Here is an 18,612-nt window from a genome sequence, read left to right as displayed (position 1 = left end):
TTGCTCTGTAAAAAAAAAAAAAATAGGAGAGGCTAATCTTTTTTTTTTTTTAAGATTTTATTTATTTGCGAGAGAGAGAATGAGAGACAGAGAGCATGAGAGGGAGGAGGGTCAGCGGGAGAAGCAGACTCCCTGCCGAGCAGGGAGCCTGATGCGGGACTCGATCCCGGGACTCCAGGATCTTGACCTGAGCCGAAGGCAATCGCTTAACCAACTGAGCCACCCAGGCGCCCAGGAGAGGCTAATCTTAAGCAATGGAAGTGGAAGTTTATTTTTCATAGGCTTCAGTCAGACTTACTGAAAGACAGATGTTCCTAAATGTTGGTATGGCCAAACCATATAGTGGTAGTATGACAACTAAGTGCATGATGGATGGAAGGCTGCCTTCTGAGTATCTGGCCAAAAATATCCATCTGTGAGTGTTCATCAGTCAGGCAGAACTAGAGCACTCTGCATGTCTGTAATCAAACCCACTTGGCAAGTTGCCGCATCAGAAGGGCTTTTCCTACAATTCCCACAGCTGCCACCACCCCTGCTCCCACCACCACCAATGACCACAATAAACACCTGTTGGGGGCTTACCATGTGCTCCGCTCTGTGTCGGATCCTGCTAAGTTAAAGTTGAGGAAGGCATGGAACCTACCTTTGAGAGATTTTGTAGTGACTTGTGGAGGAAGAGGACAATCTTGGCTCTAGTGCCTGAGAAAGGTGCTCACATAAAGAGGGGCTCACAAACTATCAGAGCTGGAAGGAACCACAGAAGGCATTACAGATGAGGTCCCGACAGTGAACTAAGCAAAAGTCACCCGACCAATGCCAAGAGACCCAACCTGTAAGTCCTGGGTATTTTCTACTTCATTTCACCCCTAACAAGCTTCCTTTCCTATTCAATCTGTGAGCAATTTTAGGTGCAAAAATAAACAACAAAGGAACCCTTTTCACTAGAAGGTTTTGAAAGAGCAGGCAAGAACATATCATCAAAGGACTCGAGTCCAACAAGATGTCACTTTTATGTCATGTTGCCACCACTAGTGTATAAATCCCATTCTGGAGCAATCCTCTCAGAGTGCAGAAAAGTGGAAGAAAATCTTCCTCTGTTTTATGTATTTATAAGTCTTCATCAGTAGCATACTTCATGCTTTTGGAAGAAAAGGAAATTAGCACCTAGGGAGGAGAAAACCATTTAAGAGTACTAAGCAGACCAAACAATAAAATAAATAAATAAACTCTATGTGACGCAGAGTAAGATCTGGGAGGGGGCTGGTGGTATACATGGACAACGGAGAGAGATCTAAATAGACATATTAAAATGTTCAAGTATCTTCTAAGATCAGTAACAGGCAAGGGGTTGTATACAGAATACTTAGGAGAACTAAAGTCACCAGTGGGAGTGTGACAAAATGAACTCCTCCTTGGTAAGAATGGCTTGAGATCAACGTGGAGAGGGCACAGTGCCAAGGTCATGGATATATCTCCCTCCTGGGCTCAGTGTTGAACTTCAAGGATACCGCAACCCTCGGGATAGAAGCAAGGGATAGAACCAAGGGTTCCGGGGAAGGTCAGACTTCCCAGCAGTCCCAGCAGTCCCAGCAGTCCCAGAACCCGGCCATCCTTGAACCACTGGCAAACAGAAACAGGGGAGGAATTAGCCTTTTGATTCAATCACTAAGCTCTGGCATAGAAATGTAAGAAAGCTTTGCCAGCTGGAACTGGCCTTATCTACATTTGCTTACATGACACTCCTTTCTTGGCAAATTGGAATCAGAACAGAATTTTCAGAGATGGAAGTTTGAAAGGATACTAGAAGCCTGTGATTGTGTCTTTGAGTTTAGGGGAATCAGGGCTTGGAGGGAAATGCCTGCAACAACTGGAGCCCAGACACAAGCCTCTTGCTTCTTCTGGAAGGAAATGCCCTGCCGTGAGAGAGGGCCTCGTGCCTCTGCTACCTCTTGAGCAAGACAAAACAGAAATTTGTATGGAGCTCAGAGAGTCAAGAGCATCTCAGGCATGGGGGCAAATTTTCCACCGCAGCATTGCTGACACAGAAGGTCCCTCATTGCAGAGGGACTCCTGATCATTAAATCTTAGGATGACCTACTTCTTGAGTTTCCATTGCACTAATTTCATTGCTTGCCCTTTAGCAACTCACACAACCATAACTTGGCCTCATCAGAATGCCATGAGGGTAAGCTCAGAAGAAATTCCATGAATGGCAATTCTACATCAGTCTTGGTTGATCAGAATACATATTTGCCAGCCAGTACTCCTCCCATACCAGAAGGTGAATTCAGAAGGTTTGAGTAATTCCAATTTCTTATACTTATTTGGACTGAATACTAACTTGCTATCCAACAGTGGACAAAGATTTATTTGTAAGGCTGTTATCCAGAGCTGTATAAACACTTGAGCCTATGGAGATTTCCTCTTAGCACAAATCAGTGGGGCAAAAAATGGGCCTAAACACAGGATAGAGTGAGAAGAGGTTTGCTCTGTGGTTATTGGAAGGGGTTGCCAGCCAGGGAGGGCGGAGGTAGGACATAGCGGGGCAGACTGTGACACTCTCCTGCTTCTCCCCTGTTCCATAAGAACAGTCGAACTCTTTGCCCTTGCTATGAGAGCAGAATGCATGGGGACTGGTAAAAACTTTTAGAGGACTCTGTCCATGATAACTAACACAGTGACCATACACTTTTGACCCCATCCTGTATCTAAAGTTTCCCCAAACACTCCAACCTTGGCAATTTTAAGGATGGGCACAGAACATTGAGGCGACATCTGAATTAGTCCTTCACCAACAGACTCCTTTAGTTTGGTCCCATGATTCGCACCTAGACAACCATACCTGTATGGGGTGTAGAATCTGCTGACGAGCTCAACACTCACCTTTGCTGATGTCCTCATATTCCAGCCAGAGTCGCCGCTGCACCTGCTTGTTTGGGTACCAGATGGAACAGGATTCCTCAAAGCCATAGATAGCTTCCTGGATGTAATGGTTGCCAAACTGGTCCAACAAGGCCACAAAATCCCCGCGCGATGTAGCCCCGTCCAGGGAGTGGAGCGCATTGCTGAGGGCTATGGAGAAACATCACCCAAGAGTAAGAGTGAGGACTCACAGGGTAGGTATCTGGATTCCTGGGCCATTCGGCCTCTAAAGCGGAAGTGCCCGTGTGGCCCAAAGTGATGCTGGAGAGCTGGCTGGACCTACCAGCTGAACGTTTCCAGTTAGCTAAATCAGACATTTTCATTCCTCAGTGAGTATCTCTCAGGCCAGTTGGTTATGTTGTTAACTTCGTGCAGGCAGAACACTGCCAAATCTAACTCCCTGCTTAAGTCAATGTTATTTTTTTCTTTTTCAAATCGTAAGTCATGACATTAAATCAATTTAGGAGCTCAAATAATGGCGTTTCAAAAAAAAAAAAATAGCATAGTCTAAAATAGAAACACAAATACCAGCAAAGAACATTTCACATCATAAAATGAAGTCCTGCTTCACCAAATTTCCATTGTGTGTATGTGGGAGTGTGCATATTTCAAGGTCATGGTGTAAAAAAAATGTATTCTAACTGTGGGTAGTGACCAAAAGAGTGTTTGGAAGTAGAATATTGCCTCTAGACATAGACACTGGTATTGGGAAGATAATGGAAGAAGGGGGGTGAGAAAAGTCACTCATATACTGCTTATATTTACTTCAGAAAATCAAAAGCATATGGACAGGGAGCTGGCGATTCTGCTCGCCCCCCTCCCGCATCCCCTGCCAAATCTCCATAGATTTGCCTTTCCTGTTGAGGAGAATTACACTGGTTGGAAAGATAGCCCATGACAAATTTTCCAAATCCAATACCTCCTGAACCTGGCCAGATTTAGTCAGCCTTCCTATGTCCACACCTGTGTCCTATCAGGACAAGGCAGAGCCTGGCCCGGGCACGAGAGCCCGAGTGCGGAAGTTCACATCACCTGTGGTGCCTCGGGTGGCTTTGTTAAGCCCCAGTGCACACGACACATGTGCCGGGAGCAGGCTCAGCATGCGAACAGGGCAGAGTCTCCACTGCTACATTTTCCTAGAATGAGGAGCTGCTTAGTTCTTTCGAGGTTTTTCTGTGCCAGCAGAGTTTACTTCAGTAAGATTCCCCATCCCAATCCCTTCTTGCCGAGAACTCTTTCAGGTTAAAATAAACAGAGTTCTGAGTGCCCTTGTGTCCTATGGAAATGTTCTACATCCTTAATGCATTTTCTTTCCCTATGCATAAAGCTTTACCTTTCCTAAATATGTCCTGCTTCCTCTTTATAATCCTGTCCCCTATTTTTATTTTTCTCCTATTGGTGCCAAGGCTCTACCTCCCTATTGCTGACCTGAAGATCCCTCTCCTTGTCTTGTCATCCCATGCCAACAATATCATCTGGCTCTAGTTACCTTCTCAACCAACACAGAGAAACCAGACTCTACGGTATAAAATTCCCCTCTGGTACATTCCTTAGCTGGCTTCAGAGGAAGGAGTTGAGTAAGGTTCACCTAGTCCAAGCAGATGAGTTGAAATGGAGATGTGTACCTCTATTAAGGCCTTATTTGTAGCAACTAATTTTCCCATCTGCAAATTGCACATTAGGATTGCTTAAGTGCTAGGAAAAACTTGATTCAAGTCATTTACCGCTCAAATGTAAAGAATACTTGTACAAGGTGCCTCACTGTTCTGGATCAATTTGTCCTGGTTTTTGGAATTCACTGTTCCTTAACTTATTAGGTATCTAGCTCTCTTGCCTATCATCTATCTGTCTTTCGCTCACTTGCTGTTTAGGGACCATAAAAGCTGTTTTCTATCCCCTCCCCGCCCCCTCCTCTTTCTTGCTCTTCTTCCATATTTCTTTCATTGTATGAAAACTCTAAGTGATGCTCTTTGCGTTTGGAAGGTTTTATTCTGTCAATTTATAAAAAGTCTGCTTTTGGGGGCACCTGGGTGGCTCGGTCAGTTAAGCGTCTGCCTTCAGCTCAGGTCATGATCTCAGGGTCCTGGTATCGAGTCCCGCATCGGGCTCCCTGCTCAGCGGGGGAGTCTGCCTCTCCCTCTCCCTCTGCCCTTCTCTCTGCTTATGCTCTCTCTCTCTCAAATAAATAAATAAATCTTTTTTTTAAAAAAAAAAAAGTCTGCTTTTGCATATCCTCTCTGTATACTGTGTGACCCCAGGAAGAAAGATAAGGTAGGTGTTTATCTTCAGCGGCCCTGCCTTGCCCTTCCCATCACTTCTATAGTCCAAGATAAAACTTGCAATTTAATCTATCTTTAGACAAGGATCCGATTCCAGGTGTTTGCCCTTAAGGGTGAATCTGAGTGACTAGGTCCTGTATCTCACGAAGTGGCTACATTTTCGACTGTATCTGCAACAATGGGATAAAAGGCTTGTGCCCTTGGAAAGGCTCTTCACGCCCCAGGAACAGGGGGAGGGACGGCTTGCTGCCGTGCTCACCCTGAGAGACGGCCACTTGGTTGAGTTTGATGTGGTACATCACAGACCGGACCTTCCAGTGCTGCAACACGGGGTATCCAGACACCTCACTGAAGTTCACCATTCCTGGGGACAGAGGAGACGCGGGCTCAGTGTGCACGATTGATTCACAGGTCCCAAGTCTACCGGGTTAGCAGGTGTCATTGTGAGAAAACGAGAAAGCGTTCTTTGATGGAGAGAATTTCTGGAATCACAGTGACAGCTCTCACTTATTGAATCCTTTCCCTGTGGCAGACATTTTGCTAAGAAGTCATTTGATCATTGCAAGATAGGTGTTACGATTTGCACTTCATAAACGGGGACGCTGGGGTCCAGAGAGGGTGTTTGCTTGAGGGCCCCAGGCCACCAGGTGGAGCCAGGATGGAGTTCCAGATGTATCTGAGACAGGGCGGGGTTCCTAACCATTCTATAATATTCCCTTAGTAAATTTATATGAAACTCTAGGCTTACTGTAACACATGCGAGTTTTACTCTCTTTAATAGCTATAGTAATTGACTCAGCTCACGTACCTGATAACATTGATTTTTCTGTCCCGTTTAACTGATTTGTGTTCAGTATTTAAGTTTTAATTACTCTGAAGCTGATAATGCTGATTTCTTCCTCACCAGGACGGAGAGGGTCAGTGTGACTCAGTCATTAAGGAGCAGGGTGGCCCTGTAGGGACAGCCATCTATGTGCCAGACACTGTAATACACACTTTATTTGTGGTTTCCCTTTTACCAATGGGAGAACTGAGAAGCCAAGGTACTTGTCCAAAGTCATTCTCAACAAGCACATCCTTGTAGCCGCTTAGACATGCTAAAATGGGCTATTCCTGCTTGAGCACTGTGGAGAAAGAGTGGCGTCCTGTTTGAATTCTAGTATTACTATAAATATAAAATGCTACAGAAACAAAATAATTAGACCACAAGGAATAAAAAAAAATCACCTTGCTAAGCTTAGAAAACTAATTTTAGCTTCATTTCTATGCCTAACGTTTGCTATGTGTGTAAGTTAGAGGAATAAATATATATGGGTATGCATGTGTGTAAGTGCATATATACGTATATCTGTAAATAGAATGGCAATATGTATAGAAACTTTAGATAGATACTGTGTATAAATATTATGTGTATAATGTGTATAAATATAATGGCAATAATACATACCTACTGAATTATCCTGCCATTGTGACCCATGCCTCCTTCAGGCTAAATCAACAAATTTAATACATAAACTGGATGAAGAGGGGGCGGGATTAATTAGCTGCTTTTCAACTCTGATCAAATTAGTTGAGTAACTGCCAAATTTCCATTTCAGTGTGAATCATACAGGAATAATTACCGGTTAGGCAAAAAGCAAAAGGGTCAGAAGGGGTGCTTAGGGAATCGATTGCTTAAATTTCATCTTGGGCTATCAAAGGTAAGTTACTTGAAACTAAAACAAGGTTTTCAGTACCTTTTTTCTTTCAAATGTTCTTCTTTCAGGGCATTAAGCTTTTTGACAACAGTTATACTACTACATACTCTGGTTTTTCACCTTTAGGTTAATTTTAAAAGCATATAAATGAAATTCGAACTTTACAGGATTAACACCCCAGTCACATACCTCCAAGGCACGTTTCATTAGGGCGTAAATGCTTTGTGGAACCATTGTACGTTACGTGCCTTCTCTAGTTACGTCAGCTCACCAGCTTGCTGTTATTTCAAAAAGTCTATTAATAAAAAAAAAATAGCAAGCCCAATCAATGAAGACTTTTCAGTATACTGGAAAACATTCCCTTTAATGGAGTTGTTTCCTAGTGGGAAAAGAAATGGGCGGGAAACCAGGAGGCCAGAGTTCTAACACCAGCCGTGTTGCTGGGGGGCAGTTTCTGCTGCCAGCCCCGGGCTGACTTCCTCTCTGGCTACCTGGCTGCCGGACCTTTTGGTTGCCAGGGACTTCAGCTGTCAGGTGAGAGGCTTAGCTAAGGTGACCTCTTGCCTCCTCTTCAATCCTGAGTTTCCGACCAGCTCTGTGACTTTGGGCCCGGCAACTCCTAAGTTTCTGTTCTCCTATCTGAAAAGTGGCGATACTGGTATTCATCTTACCTGCTTCACAGGTAGGTTGCCAGAACCCAGTAAAGTTCTGGGCATGAAACTACACTGAGAAAAAAATAAAGCATCGTGTACATGCACGGCTTCTATAATTGTCACCGCCTCATCACCCCTAATTGTGTACACTGGCCATTTCTTCCTAGATGCCTTTGTTATAAATTCTTGGGCTTTAGTTCAGAACAACGAGTGAAGAAAAAATAAAGAAGGCAGGGATGTAAGGGGATAGGAAGGGATTACGGTGTCCCATGTTCATCCAAAATGAGCCAAGCAACTGAGCCCCATTGCTTAGTCACAGAACAACAATCTTACTGAGTGCATCTCGGCTCCACCAGAATCAGGGAGACAGGTGCAGAACTGTCAGTGCTTGGGAGGTATCTGAGCCTGCATACGGATAATATGTCCATAGTTAAAAAGAATGGGATATTTTAAAGTATATATTTTCTAGCTGGGTCATAGGATTCTTTCTCACTGTGCCCTTGACATGTAATCAGCTCTAGTTTTTATTTTATTTTATTATTATTTGGGAATACATCTCTCAATGACTCTTTTTTCAAACAAAATATCTCTGACTGCTTTCTCAAGAAAGAACATGCTTTCCCCTACCTATGCTTGAAAAAAAAGAATGACTGAATAGACTTCTATGAGAGGAAGGGAGGGAGGGAGGGAGGAAGGAAGGAAGGAAGGAAGGAAGGAAGGAAGGAAGGAAGGAAGGGAGGGAGGGAGGGAGGGAGGGAGGGAGGGAGGGAGGGAGGGAGGGAGGGAGGAAAGATTGGTTTCTCCTGCTACCTTATTTGAAATGTCATGGAAATATATTATGCCCAAGAGTTCTAAAAATCTGTTTCTTGTGATGAACCTGAAGAAGTTCCAGGGAGATCAGAGCTCTAAATCTTCACATAGATTTAGCAATTATGGCATCCATTGGCCCATGAATGTGGCCAGCAGTCTCCTCTCCCTCCTTGGTCTACTTCCAGAGTCTTCTTTTTCTCAACTGAGAGACTCATAATACAAAGGGGCAATGGCCTGACCATATATAAAAATAGAACTCTGACCCATAATCTGCCCCAAAAAGCCCAGGAAACCAACCTATCATCTCTAGTAACCAGCCCAAGGAGCTAGTCTACTGTCTGTAAATCAGACTTAGAGAAGTCAGACCACTATCTCTAGTGACCAGCCCAGGAAGCCGAACAATATGTTCTGTAAAAATTGGCCCAACATGTCCAGGACTTGATTGATCACTGAGAGCTTTCCTGATTTGTGTTCTTGATTCCAACTTAGGTTCAACCAGAGAAAGGCAAATATGTACCCCTAAACATCTGCCTAGAATGCCTCATTCCTCCATAGTTAGTTGGCCCACCTACATGCCAACAGTCTCCAATCAGGGCACACCCGAAGCCCTCACTTGTTTCCTCTAAAGCTCTCCTACTCCTCTGTCTGCCCTTCAGTCTCAGCCAAGATGCAAGCGATGGTGGCTGAATCCTTTGCTATAGCCAGCTCTGAATAAGAAGCCTTCACCTGTTTTAATCTGACTGCTCTTCATTTATTTCCACACAACTTGTCGCACCCAAAAGTCTGGTGAGGCTCAGAGTTCTTAAACTCTTATTTTGATGAAGAGGGAAGCAGCACTCAGCAAGATAAAGTGCATAAATCAATATTTTCCAGTATGTTCTTCAAACCAATAATTCTGAAAGATGGAAATAGTTATTATGTGTAAAAGGATTCTCTGGTTAAACAGGTTTGGGAATTGCTGGGTCAAGTGAAGTAGAAGGGAGTTCTTCACTATAGGGCTGCTGGGGACCTGTCTCTCTAAGCTAAGGTATTGCAAATTGCTGAGAGGTAGATACTATAGTCTTTCCAAATGTATTTAAAGAAAGAACCTATTTATGGGTGGAGCACTGGTTTTTCATGAAAAAAACACCACCATGCTTGTAAATGCTGAGGTTGAAGATTCTGAAGATCACTTTAGCTCTAAAATCTTCTAAGCTTGTAGGTTTATGGGGATTATGACCTATAATAGCACTTAGTGCAACATGATACGATATTCTCTCTGTGACTCTCAGGAAAGATACAATTAAAATGTTACCAGAACTAGAAAGTTAATATGGGAGAAATTTGGTCAACCATCTCTTTAATTCTTCTAGTCATTCTGGGCTTTAAGAAAAAAAAAAAAAAAAACAAGACTGAGCCTTTGTACATCAAATGTTAGACTTGACTTTCTCAAGGCCATGAAAAATGGAAGTGACCCATATGGACATCCTTCTACTCCTTTTACCTCCAATATGCCAAATTAGGAGAGGTCCAAGGGCACTGGGGAGAAAGAAATTTCTGTTGTGGACGAGGACCCGGTTTGGATTTGTTCCTTATTTCCAAAGATGTAGATTCAAACGTGGTCTTCTGATGTCTCTCAGATCTAGCCATGCACTCCTCCAAAAAAGCCTCAGGTAACATCCAGGACAACTCTATGTCCTCCCAGCCTAGCGACTGAAGTAAAATCTCCTCACCTCCACAATAAATTATTACGTGTGAGATCTTGGTGGATCTTTAAACAGAAGACACATATCTCTGGTGTGGAACCTGTCCTATTTGTGTGTGTCACATCACACTTCCCTTTATATATATTTTACACACACACAGGAAGTATTCCTCAGCAAACGATGTGGAAACAAGAAAATTAGATTCTCTAACACTAGAGATAGAAGCTTTAGACATATGTCCAAAGGCTGCATTTTAATTTTTTCCATTCAGGGTGTTTGTCTGTGTGAGTGTGTCATCTTTCAGACAGCAACTGATTCTGATGACATTTGTTTCTGGTCCAGAATATATTTAAGTTGTTTTCTCTCTTACTCCCTCTGTTTCTATAGGAAAAACACTATTTGGTAGTTTTTGAATGCTCATGTTCTTTTCCTTCCCTGATACACTTATTTATTTAACAAACATAGATCCCACTATGCATCAGGAACTATTCTAAAAACTTTACAAATATTAATTTATTTATTCCTTGTATCCATCCTATAAGGAAGACAGTTTTATATTCATTTTCACAGGTAAAAATATTGAGGCACAGTGAAGGTAGGCAACTTGTCCAAGATCACACAGCCAGTGAAGAGTTGAGCCAGGTGTCAGGCTCCAGAGTCTATGTGATTGCTACACAATACTCCCTCAGACAGACCTACTTCTAATCTGGCTCAGGTCTAAAATAAAGTTTTAAACATAACTTGATATCTTGAAAAGGCTTGTCCTCAGCACAATCTATTCTTCTGAAAAGGAAAGAAAAAGGACAGAAAGGCATAGGTTAAAGGAGACATGGAATGAGGAAAGAAGAGAAGTAATGGAGAAATGAACAAACCAGCAGTGGAGCTGAGCTCACATCCAACTTTCTAGCAAGTGATGCTGAGTTCCTGGTTGGCTGTCCCTTATGGGTCCATCGGACCCTCTGAAGTGTCTTGTTTGGTCCAGGAGGCGTTAATGGGTGGGCGGGGGGTGGTCTTTAGAGGCTCCTGCCTCTTCTAATCAACCCATACCTTAATTCCATAATGATCCCAGGGCAAGAATGTCACTGGGCTCAAACAGCATTGAGGGGCATTATCTCCAACTTGTGACGAGAGCCATGAGCCCCCAAGAGACTGCATTGTCTAAGGTCACACAACTAGAAAGCAGCAGAGCCATGACTCAAAGGCAGGGTCATTTGACAACAAATCTCTGTCATTTTCTCCATAAGTACCTGCCAGGGAACCCAATGGCCCCAGTGACAGATATCTAGGTGATGGTAGCCGTCCACCTTCTCTCTGACTCTACTCCCCTTAATCCACTGAGACCTCTGAACTTCTACCCATCTATTATGCCATCTGTTTTCAAAGCATCCCAATAAGACTAGCGGGGAAAGGTATTATTAGACCACTTTTGCAGATGATTATATAATAATCTTGGCAATTTCACTGACAAATAATCCTACTAGAGTGTTTTAGAATTGAGCTTTTATTGTGTATCAAGGAAATCATTGGCTTCAAAATGAAAACAAGAGAGGTCAAGAGTTTTGAGATTATGAAACTGTTGGGAGCTGCCTGGTTTTTACCAGATGAGTAAGGGCAGGAGGCACACTCACCAGTCAGGAACTCGGGGTCGGGGGTGGGCTCCGAGATTTCCTCCAGGCACTGATTCTCCAGGGGGACAGTGGCCACCACAAGACCATCTGGCAGTTGCTGGTCTAAACCTCGAGCAAAGTTGTTTTGCCTGGAAACAGAAGCAGATTTCCATTTCTGAGTGTTAAGGTGAACCTCACTCCTCGGTGGGCAATCTATATCTCAACCTACAATAAAAAAAAATTCTTCCTGGACCAAAAGGTTCCCCTCCTTGGGAACTGAACCCCACTTGATGGACATGTCTGGAGCAGGACAGGGTGTGAGAGGTAGGGTGAGGGCTAGGACAGAAGAGAAAGAAATCAGCTGAAAAGGTCTACTCAGAAGATCGAGAACATTCTTCCCTCCCTCCCATCCCAGGCCCTATTCCCCGATCCCCACTGCACAAGATCTAGGCAGACTCAGTCTCATTTCTAGACTATAGAGAAGATTCTAGCCACCACAAGATTAGCTATGACACCTTACTGCTTGCCACTGGCAAATGAAATCCCAACCTAAAAGGGGAAATATTAATAAAGCCCACTGTCTGTAACAGAAACAGCAACTGACTTCAAGAACAGGTTTGGATACTTACTACTCGTTTGCTCGTAGGAGTCCAGGCCTAGGTTGCTATCAATTGCTGGCCCATATTATGACATTCTCCTCCTCCTCCCCACTCCCTCCCTCCTCCTCTTCTCCCTCATCATCATTATCTCCTGGAAAGCATGATTTCTCAGGAAGATGTACTCTAATAGCCTAAGAGAGAATAGGAACAGGGGTCAAATGGAGAATTTCCAAGAAATATTCTAAATCAATGGTTCCAAACATTTTGTTCTCAGGACCCCTTTATAAAAGTTTTAAAAGTAAATGAAAGCTCCAAGTAGCTTTTGTTTGTGTGGATTATATCTGTCCATATTTACCATATTGGAAATTGAAAGAGAAATTTTAGAAATATGTATTAATCCAACTAAAAATGACAATAATCAACCCACTAAATCTGAACATATTATGAAAAATGATGAGAAGAGTGGCGTTTTTAAAATATTTTTTGCAAATTTTTTAAATGTCTGACTTAATAGAAGACAGCTGGATTCTCACCTCTGCATGCAGCTTACTGCAAGATATTGTTTGGGTTGATGTGAATGGAGAAAACCCAGCCTCTCTGTAGTTGGGAAAGGCAGGACTTTGAATATCCCCTGAAAGGATCTCAGCGACCCTCGGGATCCATGGCCCATACTTGAGACTGCTATTCTAGACTGACTCACGCACTGATTCTTCCACACAGAGCAAAACAGAACCTGAGCATTCTCTGGTGGCTTCCACGGCAAATCTTGCAGTCTCTGCCTGGGCAAGACAGAAATTTATTTAACACTCTACTGTTCACCTAGAGGAAGCATGGTTCCCGGGTTCTAGAAAGAGGAGAAGACCATGGGAGAGAACTCAACCTGTCCTTTTAGGATCATGTTCACCTTGCTCCAAGGTGCAAAACTTCACACTGACTTTAAAGCTCTTCAGGGAAGAAGATCCATCAGTATCCCTGAGTAACCAGTTCCATAGACATGAGATTCACCTGAATGTTCCTTTCAGCACTTGTCCTGCAGCCACTTCCTTGGAATGGTTGTTGTAACCAAAGAACATCTCCCCAAAGAGGGTCTGGTTCATGGGAACCTCCCTGCTTTCCCCACAGTCTCCTCCCTCCGGGCAGGTCTCCACGATGAGTTGGCAAGAGCGACCATCCAAACCGAGCTTGTAATCCTCGATGCACCTAACACAGTAGGAAACTCAAGATAAAAAGTTGTTCCATCAATGAGCTATGCAGTCAACCCAACCCAACAGATTGGGAAGAAATGCCTCTGGGAGAGTGCTGGGTGGTAAAGATGATGAGTATCCCAGTTTGATTTTGTCCCCTTTAGGACTCAGTTTCTTAAGCCTACAAACCAAGTCTCTTTCCATTATGTGACTGTACAGAACCTCTCACCTTTCCTTTGCAGATAAGTGCTTTCAGAGCTTTAGAGTGCTTTCTCCTCTAAGTGGATCCTCTCCTAGATAGGTCAGGGTAAGAGTCCCTGGAGATAAGCTTCTAAGCAAGTCACCACATTTAAACCTGAGATATTCTAGAACCTTTCTCGAGGACCATCTATGTGGCCAGACCCTGCATTTGTCTGGTGGGTAATTAGGCAGCAAGAGGAATGACACTGTGCTTAAGAAATTAATAACCTGCTAATCCAGTCCTGTGACAAGTCAACTAAAAAATTAGAAAGACTGATCATCTTCTGACTGTGTTCTGTTTGAATGTGTCCAAGCCCAAGATCATCCCAGATTAACTCCCCCTCCATTCAGAGTAGCCTTCCTGAACTAAACAGACACTAGGGCACGCCGTGTGAACACCTCCTTGGCGTCCCTCCCCATTAAGCATGTACAGTTACTCTAATGGAAGAGCAATACTGATGTTGGTAAACATGGCTCAATGACCTATAAGTCATTAACTGGACCTTATTTGTAGTTATATTGAGAAGAATATAATTTGTTAGTTCAAGAACTATTTTGATAAACCTGTCATTTAAAAAGCATATTAATTTCATGTGGGTCTTTCCTTAAACTATACCAGATTTAGAATTTATAGATGCTCATGACATTAAAACACATCGTTTATTACTATCCATGGTAATTGTTGTAACAAGATAAAGACCTCTGTTCTATATGGAGGAACCAATAATCTTAGTGTTAAGTGGGGAGAAGCAGTGATTTTGCCCTTTACTGGGTGACCTCGGGTCAGCTGATGAAACTCTCTGAGTTTCAGTTTCCACATCTGTAAAAAGTGGGGGAAAAGAGCTGCTCTGAAGGGTTGTTGAGAAGATCACATGAGACAACGAACTTAGAGACCTTACAGTGTCCCCAGCAAAGAGCAAATACTCATCAAATCCTATCATTATTACCAGCAGAGGGACAAATGAGGCCCATGTTACCAAAACTTTCTTTGTATTACCCATTTACCACTTACATATTTGTGTTAACCGGTGTGAGGCCTTTAATTATTAAGTGCAGGTGATTTCGGCTTAACATAAAAATGTGAAGGAAGTCTTTTGGCAGGCTATCGACAGTGGCTTGGAGTGTGCTAAATTCCCACACATACTGAATTCCAACTGAAATAAGCAAGAAATTCCAGTTAGGAACCTACCGCATTAGTACAGGCCACAGGTTTGATGGGAGATCCACAAAGGACTCTATGGCACCAGCCTAGGTCTGGGACAAGACAGTGAAGTGGCTCCTTCCTGGAGCCCTAACTTACTGTTTCTGGAAAGAACTGTGAAGCTGAATGATTCCCTCTCAGTCCCTCCTGAGCGTCCCGACAGCTCCCCCTTCCACGTTGCCCCACACCCCCATTCTTCTTGCTATTCTTGTGTGTGTCCCACTGTAAACTCCTTTGAGGGCAGAGGCCAGGCTCAGCTCCTGCTGTCTCTCCCATATCTAACAGCTAACTAGATTCTCTGCACAAACCAGGTGCTCAAATGTATGTTTATTGGGCGCCTGGGTGGCTCAGTTGGTTAAGCGACTGCCTTCAGCTCAGGTCATGATCCCAGGGTCCTGGGATCGAGTCCCACATTGGGCTCCCGGCTCAGCAGGGAGCCTGCTTCTCCCTCTAATCCTCTCCTCTCTCATGCTGTTTCTCTCTCGCTCGCTCTCTAATAAATAAATAAAAAAAATCTTTTTTAAAAATTAAAAAAATAAAAAATAAAAAAATGTATGTTTATTAAAGAATTTATGAATTTATCTCTATTAAGTCAAGTGGGTCAACCATCACGATAACATCATAGAGACATTAAGATTTAGATCAAGCTTCCATTTATGGAATGGGATTTTACAAGAAACTGAGGGTAAAAGCTGTCAACTGAAAAGAAATAAAATACAATGAAGTACAATAAAATAACTTTACCACTCCACCCAATAATCTTGTCATGATTATTCAGTAGGCACTGGCTTTTAGCGACAGAGCTAATATAGCAAAGCTGTGTTATTATAAACATTGATTTTCACTGCAAGCCTCTTAGAGTAGGAGATCCTTGAGGGCAAGAACTGCACGTCATTCATCTGTGCTGCCCAGTGGCTGACATGGTTTGTGGCATAAAGTATGTACCCTCCCTGACAGGCAGGAAGACAGAGGTGGGGGAGGAGGGGGGCAGGGAAGGAGTGGGGGGAGAGCAGAAGGGAAGGAGGAAGGAAAGGGGAGGGAAGGACAGACAAGCAAACTATGAGTGTTATTTACTTTATAAATATAACATGAAATGGTCTTTAAATATAATTCTAGTCAGTGGTGTAAATTTAAATTTTGAGGGAACCACAGAATTTAAAAAAAAAACACAGAGAGGGCCTGAATTCTAATCCTAATCTTTCCACTTACCAGCTCCCAGTCTTTTTTTTTTTTTAATTTTATTTATTTGACAGGACAGAGAGAGCACAAGCAGGGGGAGTGGCAGGCTCCTCACTGAGCAGGGAGCCCCATGTGGGGCTCGATCCCAGGACCCTGGGATCATGACCTGAGCCGAAGGCAGATGCTTAGCTACTGAGCCACCCAGGAGCCTCAGCCAGCTCCCAGTCTTGAGGGAGCCACTTAACCCCACTGTGGAGGAACTGCGCTGAGGAATTAATATGTCTGTGGGACGGTGGGCCTTCAGGGGCAGAATTCGATGGCGTTTCCCCTCCTCCAAAGATTTCCCCCTCCCCTTCTTCGATAATTAATTAGTTTTACACAACCTTTCCCACGCTTTTGGACCCTGGAATCCTCTCGTCACAAAACACATTAACATAGTTCCACAGAACACAGCCTGGAAAATTCTGGTGTATGCAAGCAATGACTGTGGTCAGGTTCCTCTCCCACAGGGATGGGGCTAGACTTTCCCCAAAGGTCCTCCCAACTCTGATTTAATTTAAAAGTGCTGCCCTTCCAGTCCCGCAGGCTCTTTCCTCAGAGCCTCAGGGCCGGCCGAGGGGGACCTGTTCTTTTAGATTTTCTTTCCTGGTTTTAACGCTGAATGTCCAGCGTCCCAGCAAGCTGGCTGGCCTCCCGGCCGCTCAACTCACCCACAGAACATGAGGATGTTGTACAAGGCGGGGTCGTCCGGGAAGGGCGCCATCTGCTGGAGACACAGCTGCTCGCAGCCGCCGTTGAAGCCGTCTGAGCAGTCCACCCCAATGTGGCGGTCATAGCAGCCAGAGCTGTCCTTCATGGGGCTCAGTCCGGACGGGCACTGGCACAATCAGAAAGCATCCACGCAGGGAGGTGAATCAGGGGACTGGGTTCCCGGGGAACCGTAACCACTGACGCCTATTTTTAGTGCTCAGCCTTGAAACCATTAACGGTGGCAACTAATGCACGAGTTCCCCGCTATGCCGGACTCCCTTTAAAAGCAAGTGACCTTTTTGACATCTCGCTTCTCTCTGGGCACAGATCTCACACACATTTGCATTAAAGTCACTGCCTCCCTACAAGCTGGAAGGGAACGTCACAGCAAGACAGAGTGAGGTGTGCTGGCCTCCCAACTGGGTGGAGGCAGCGGCCGGAATGGAACAGCACAGGGAGTGTTAAGGTTTGCACTTAGTATTAATAGGACTTTTTTTTTTTTTTTTTTAACATGCAAACACGTTGCCAACGTTGGTACCAGATAGCTGACCGGGCTGGAGGGAATGGACAGGGCGGGGGCTTCCAGCTGTTAGGAGGAAGTAGACTTTCTCTGTGACCTTGGAGGGGGTTTGCCCGCTCCCCCGGTAGAAGTGGCCATACTCATGACCTCCCTGCCTCGAGGACGCCCTGCGGAAGACGCAAGACAAGGCCATCTGCTACATGAGCACCCATGGGTGCTGTGCTTGGGTTTGGGCTTTAGCCCAGTGTCCTGGACACTCTTATTGTGAAAGAATTTGCTTCTCTGCGCTGCTATGTCCTCAGTAAACTCCCCAGGAGTGCCAGCAAAGAAGATGATCCAGCAAGAGATGTCAGCCAGAATCTGGGGCAGACAAAGGGGCTTGGAGAGCCGCAGGGGCTCCCCGGCAGCCCCCATCGTGCACTGGGTCTCACTCATCCGTCTTACTCATTCAGCCCCTGAAACATCCCCTGGAGTATGCAGTATGATCAGCCCCATGTGACATGTAAAGAAACTGTGGGCACAGAAAACATAACTTTGTGAAAGTCCCACAGCTGATCACAGCAAGACCACACCCGAAACTTGGCAGGCTGGCTATGGGAGCCAGGACTCGGCTGGCCCATCGTTAGCTTACACCACGATCAGCCCCTGACACAACAGTCACGGTTTACTGAACATGTCGTGGCAGCTGGGCATTACACTGGCACTCTGGGTATTTCACCTTACAGCACCCCGTATTAGCCTCACCAAATAACTGGAAACCATTAACAAACTGCCAATTAATGCGTGAATTCACTGCCCTGGAGCCCACCAAGTAAGTCAAAGAATATTTTTTGCCTTCCTGCTTCTTCCGCCTGTTCAACGGATCCTGCACATCTGCACTAGAGCTGATCCTTCCACACAGGCTGCAAGAGGGCTAATGGCTTGCCCAAGGTCAAGCAGCTAGTATGGGGCAGAGCTGGGGGTCTGTCTAGATCTGACATGCTTTTAATGAATGTCCTCCATACACACACTTTCAGCTAATTAACACACTCCCCCAAAACCAAAACCAAAACCAAACTGAAAATGACTCTCAAAACTTGGTGGAACAGTGTTACCCCCCACCCCCACCCCCCCCACCCCCTCTCCTGCCCTGCTGCCTGGCGGCTTCTTTCTCTCGACTGCCAAGCATTTTGGCTCTAGCAGCTTGGAGGTGCCGCAGGTGTGCCCCGGAAAACCCACCTCGCCTCACCCCAAGATCACAGCAGGATATGCACTGTTTGATGACACTAATTCTGCAATTTACCAAA

The 18,612-nt window shown here is 44.5% G+C and overlaps 1 protein-coding gene across 2 annotated transcripts in view; it reads right to left on the bottom strand.

Moving 5' to 3' along the window:
* ASTN1 (astrotactin 1) overlaps positions 1 to 18,612 on the bottom strand; it is a 292,194-nt gene that overhangs the window by 64,084 nt on the left and 209,498 nt on the right. For both annotated transcript variants that reach the window (XM_064593527.1, XM_064593528.1), the window contains exons 12-16: positions 16,767 to 16,933; positions 13,258 to 13,452; positions 11,675 to 11,802; positions 5,461 to 5,565; positions 2,884 to 3,072 (exon numbers count right to left, since the gene is read on the bottom strand). In XM_064593527.1, coding sequence (XP_064449597.1) covers positions 2,884 to 3,072; positions 5,461 to 5,565; positions 11,675 to 11,802; positions 13,258 to 13,452; positions 16,767 to 16,933 — 784 coding nt within the window. The remainder of the gene's footprint in view (positions 1 to 2,883; positions 3,073 to 5,460; positions 5,566 to 11,674; positions 11,803 to 13,257; positions 13,453 to 16,766; positions 16,934 to 18,612) is intronic.

This window comes from Mirounga angustirostris, unplaced genomic scaffold, assembly GCF_029215605.1.
Source record: "Mirounga angustirostris isolate CCGP_5_RB_7025 unplaced genomic scaffold, mMirAng1.0.hap1 SCAF_6, whole genome shotgun sequence".
NCBI lineage: Eukaryota > Metazoa > Chordata > Mammalia > Carnivora > Phocidae > Mirounga > Mirounga angustirostris.
Note: the sequence above shows the minus strand (reverse complement) of the source record. Positions and strands in the feature narration are given on the sequence as shown.